We start from the raw sequence: 6,000 nt of genomic DNA on the forward strand, positions 1-6,000 counted from the left end.
TATGTTCATTGGATCTTTGAAAATATGAGATATTTCTTATGATAAAATAAAATTACGTCATTTCTTTTTAATTTTGGTCCCTTTGTTCATACAAATAGGCTCCCAGTTCGATAGCTAACATTACAATTACAGTGATATAAATTCTCTTTTGCTTTCATTTTATGAAACTCGTTTAAAGTTTGTTTATGCTTATTACCAAAATGCAGTCTAACAGGACACACTGACCATTATAATGCATCAAATCATAAACTTTTCGCAACCAGAGCAATAACATTGAGGAGGATGGAAAGTAATTCATATTTTGTACTGGATGTGTTCAAATTATATTCGGTGATACTGTTTTATTCATTTAGACACGCCTGCAAAATAAATAAAAATAAAATAAAACAGCCTTTATTATTACTAGTGACTTAATTTTTCTTACAAATAAAACTTAGATTATCTTAACTAGTAATTTGTCTCTCGACAAAGACCTCCTCTAAAGACTTCCACCATATTCGGTCTCTGGCTACTCTCCTCCAGTCCAGTCCTGCTATTCTTTTAAATCGTCCTCCCACCTTCTAATCTGTCTACCTTTCCTTCGTTTCCCGTCTCTTGGATACCATTCTGCAAAATAGACACAGTTAAAAATAAGATGTTTATTAATTAAAAATAGTTACTTTATAAAATAAAGTTACAGAAAACAGAATCAGATATTTGTTTCTTTTTTTTTTGTTTTAATAACTTGATACAGCCAGACTTTACAGTTTGATAGTCTGCTTATAATTTATTTCGGAGCTACATTTTAAAACGAATTTGACTTGGACAGCGACCAGCCTCGGCAGCGTACGACGTGTCACTCAATAGTTTTGTCTTCCCAAGATTGCTTAGCGGCCGTGTTAATCGTGTGTATGTGTGCGTGTGTCGATTCGGAAGCTATGCTGTTAAAATATTGTTCTATTACTGTACTGTGCCAGTGGAGTCACAGTAGCGAGTAAAGTATAATTAAATTAATAAATGCAAAACAGATTTGTACGTGGCGGGTGGGGATTAAACCGGGGGCTTTGTCGTGAGAGTCAACGGTTCAACCTATTGCGTCTTGGCACTTTTATATAGTCACCCAAAATTTATTGAGTAATTATTTAAGCTTACTGACTAATAGGTACTTTAAAATCACGGAGTATGTTCTTCAGTTAAGCCTATTACTAAAACATATATGATATAAATGGTATGATATAAAAGTTGAACAAGACATATCAAGAAACGGTTGGCTCAGTGAAAGAGGGTTCGCACGGAACGCGACGGTCGTGGGTTTGAGTTGCGCATTGTTCATAAAATATTTTCTTTTCAAATTGAATTTGTGTAGCTAATATATTTTTTCTTTCCAGGATCGTACGATGATCAGGGGTCCTAGCAGAGAGAGGGAATAACTTAATGTCGATCTGTGTTAGGCTAAATAATTAAACGTTGTAGTCTAGTATTTATGAAGTAATGTAACTGAAGTTATAATAATGTTTTTGTAAAAATATTTTAAAACTGTCGTCTTTAATGCCTTGTCTATATGTATTATAATAGATTGTACACAAATTATTAGTATTACAGAGTCAATTAAATTGTGACTCATTAAATAACATTATTCGTTTAAGACATTTATTGTACTTGTAAATAGGAACATAAAAGTAAATTAGAGTTTTTAGTACATAAATCATATTATAGTAATGTTTGCTTCGTATGTAACTGCTAAATTAACCATATTTTAATTTGAAGTAATTAAAGAAGTCTTATTTCTAAAGGTGTTTTTCTTAATTTTTTCCGTTTCATACCCGAAGGATAATCGACGAGGTCCCTTATCTTGTCCTTCTCTCCATCCATCCGTCTGTCTGTCTGTCTGTCTTCATCTCATAAACCGCAATATTATTTTAAGGAAGAGATAATGATAAGTGATTACCACCGCCCATATTCTCTTGCAACACCAGATGCTTCTGGAGCGTTTCCGATCTTTAAGAATAAATAATAATAAACTTTAACATAAAAACAGAGGTTCACAACACTTAAATATATAAGCACTACGTCTTAAAAATTAACTTATCCTACTTCCTACTAATATTACAAATGTGAAAGTTTGTATGTCTGGATGTATGTTTGTACTTCTTTAACGCAAAAAATACTGAATGGATTTTGACGAAACTTTACAATAATATAGCTTACACACCAGAGTAACACATAGGCTATAATTTATAAAAGTATAATGTGAATTATCCAAAATGAGAAAAAACGGTCAAACACTAAAAATAATTTATATGGCAAAACAACGTTTGCCGGGTCAGCTAATCTTAAATAAAATACAGTGTTGAATTGAAACTCTGATAACTATGATAAGATCCAACTTGTGTTATGGGTACCAGTGTTTGAGTAAATCAATTTATATTGGTTTAAGATAATAATAACATTAAAATGAAGAAGCACGCATACATCTCATTCAAACAACATTTTACAATCATTCATAATATATTATGTAGAATATTTCTATGTTGTAAGCAGTATGTACTCAATAGTATTTTTTAGTTTTATAAGTTACATATCTTGAGGAGATCTTCAGTTTCTGTGTATGTTTTTGATAGGAGCCATTTATTAACAACGGATTTACAGGAAAATTTTGCAAGAGTATATATGTGACATTGTTGATTTATTTATTATAGAGATGACTTGCGATTACTTGGAGATGTCGACTGGCTAGAGAAGTTCTAAAATTTGGAACTGGACAAACTCTTTGCGATTTTCTTCTTTTACTTTTGTTTTTATCGTATGAGAGTGTGGTGTGTTTTCTTAATATGGAATGAAGTATAAAGAGCTGTCAAACGGTCAGAACTCCAGATTCTTTGTAAAGCAAGCGCGTAGAGTATCTAAAAGGTTTACACGTCATTACCTTGATAAATTGAAATATTGAAATGCAATAGCTGAAGGTGAACTGGCACAGAGCAAAGTAAATTAATTTTAGCGTATCACTATCAGCGACTGACCTTATCATTTTATATATGTATATTAATTTTCGTATACCCGAGGTGAGTTTTTCCAGGTGAAATTTCCAATTTAATTGGTTATCAATATAGATTCCAAGATATTTGATATTATTAGACCTAGATAAAGTTGGGCAATAACATGAAGAAGGTGAGAAGCGATTTGTGCAGGAGTGAGCCTTAAACAGGAAGATTTCTGGAGATGGTTGACCTGGAGCTGTTATCGAAAAGGTTAAATAGTTGTCTTTGTAAGGTTAAGGGTCAGGAGATTATTAGAAAGCCAGTCAAGTACGTTTCCGAGAGCTTGTTCCGCTAAAGCATAAGTGGTAGGCCAGTGGCGTCCATCGACTAGGAGGGCTGTATCATCTGCATAGGTGATGATCGAGCAGTTAGTAAGAGAAATATTGCAGAGGGCATTTACATATATGAGGAAAAGGGTAGGGGGCCTAAGATAGAACCTTGAGGAACACCAAAAGTGGGAGATACTTCACCACTCACAAATGAGCCGATTTTTACGCACTGACTCTTTTAAGAAGGGTGAACCCGCTTTTTTTGAAGTGCCTAAACGTCCTGAAACACTGCACAAGGAAGCTCATTCAAAAGCTTGGTTATATTTGCAAGAAAGTTTCTTGAAAACCGCACATTGGAGTACTTTGTAATTTGAAAAAAAAAACCGAAGTATTACCTCAAAATATACGGTAACAAAAACTTTATATTGACCCAGAGTGAAACTTCTCAACTTCTATTTAAGTAATATTGCTCCCGCGATGGAGCTTTGGTATAGTTTTAACTTTATATGAAGAAGTGTGTTAGGCTAAAAATATGTGACATGAAAAACAATTTCTTAAATTATAATGATAGCAAACTAAATAATACAGACTTAACATTATTGTCATACATTCTTAAAATGAAATTCTATAGGCACATATGTGAATTTGCCAGAAACTGTCATAACCATAATGTTAACACCAGGAACAGACATAAACTGATGATGCCTACAACTCGGCTAAGGCGAGTTAGTAAGTGTTTTGTGGGGCGATGTATATGCTTTTACAACAAAATCCCAGAAAATGTTCAAAACAAAAGTATTACGTTATTCAAAAGAATTGTTAAAAACGTTTGTGTGGTAAAGGTTACTATCACATAAATGACTTTCTTAATGATACCACAGATTGGGAATGGAGTGGCCGCCCTCAGGCTATTAAATAATAAGTTTAATTGTACAATATTACTTTGTAAACATATTTATTCGATGAAACAAAAACCCGCTGAGTTTGTTGCGCGCATTCTTCACAGGTCTTCAATTTGGAATGGGTGGTACTTTTTTGACTTTCAATAAGTGATGTCACATCCTATTTTGAATAAAAATATTTGAATTTAAATTTCAATATATACCAAGATATATATATATATATATATATATATATATATATATGTATATAGAGGTATTCGTGAACTTTAAATAAATGAGGAATTGTGGTTAAGTTTATACTTGAGGGTAAATTCACACAACAATAATTATAAGTACTAGTTTATAGTTTTGTGACTTAAATCCTATTAGAAGCCTATGTTATATTAGGTTACATGACATAACAACTTGACAGTTAGTGTATTAATGCTACAATAGTAACACTGATGTTAATACTTCAAATATCTTTGTTTAAGATTGCACAAGATCTAGAGAATTTTTCCTGTTCCAATTCCAATCCCGCATTTAGGTCACACAGAATCTTTGGCTTAGAATGCAACGAATCTCGAGTGTTACACATTCTACACATGCTTTAGCTATTTCCTTTAGCTAAACCTTACTTGAATATCTACATTACTTAAAAAGTGTAAATAAATCAGAAGAACAGTTACACATTATACATGAATATATACATAATTAAACATGAAAATAATAAACGCTATTTTTAACATGCAGTAAAGAATATGTCATGTTTTTAAAGTGATAACCCTCACTTCTAGGATTAATAAACAAATAAAATTTGAAAAACAAAATTTTATGAACGATGCGGGATTCGAACCCACGACCTCCGGCGTTCCGTGCCGGTGCTCTAGCCAACTGAGCTAACCGTTCGAGTAACCCCTCGCTATAAAATTCTGTTTGATTTGTTCAACTCTCAGGTTGTGGCTTCATCTACATCTTCGAATCCCGCATCGTTCATAAAATTTTGTTTTTCAAATTTTATTTGTGTATGCAGTAAAGATTTAAGTTTGTAGGAGACTTACCGTGATAACTTACGATTTAATTTATACGATATTCCGAAACAATACGAAAATATTGCCACGTACCTACATACATTAAACGAATGTTTTATTGCGTATGAACTTTAGTACAGTAAAAGTATGAAGTATGAATCGCTCTACATTTTAAAGATATTTTTATGCCAATATGGGACGAGACGAGCAGGACGTTCAACTGATGGTAATTGATACACCCTGTCTATTACAATACAGTGCCGCTCAGGATTCTTGAAAACCCAAAAAATTCTGAGCGACTCTACAATTGCGCTCGTCACCCTGAGACACAAGAGCCTTCTTCGACAAGTCTCTAGCATTTTGGTGAGGGAGATATGAGACTGTGTGTTACCGCACCCGACCATCATTAAACGACTTCGTGATGTCCTAGTCATTCTTATGACTGTATTACCTTCGCGAACGCAACACCGATACCAGCGCATACGCTAGACAATCCATGCACTACAACGCCTTCGATGGTATAATACAATAAAATAGGAGCGTTTCCTTGAAATTTACACGTAAAACCTACCTACGTCTGAGCGGAGCGCTAGAGTTGGTACATACAAAACATGGCGCGGTGCAGCTAATTTAGCTCGGACAGCGACCAGTCTCAGCGGCGCACGGCATGGCATTCAATAGTTTTGTCTTCCTAAGATTACTTAGCGGCTGTATAATTCGTGTGTATGTGTGCGGCACTCAAGTTGAATTACTGTTCTATTACTGTCTTGTGTCGACGGCGAACGCAAGATTCCTATTTCGG

General features: G+C 33.9%; 1 protein-coding gene across 1 annotated transcript in view; it reads left to right on the forward strand.

Annotated features, from left to right (window-relative positions):
* LOC126968218 (uncharacterized) overlaps positions 1-1,714 on the forward strand; it is a 93,160-nt gene extending 91,446 nt beyond the window's left edge. Inside the window, exon 9 of the mRNA XM_050813086.1 lies at positions 1,368-1,714. Coding sequence (XP_050669043.1) covers positions 1,368-1,380 — 13 coding nt within the window. The 3' untranslated portion in view covers positions 1,381-1,714. The remainder of the gene's footprint in view (positions 1-1,367) is intronic.
* The last annotated feature ends 4,286 nt before the right edge of the window (positions 1,715-6,000 follow it).

Source organism: Leptidea sinapis, chromosome 15, assembly GCF_905404315.1.
Source record: "Leptidea sinapis chromosome 15, ilLepSina1.1, whole genome shotgun sequence".
NCBI lineage: Eukaryota > Metazoa > Arthropoda > Insecta > Lepidoptera > Pieridae > Leptidea > Leptidea sinapis.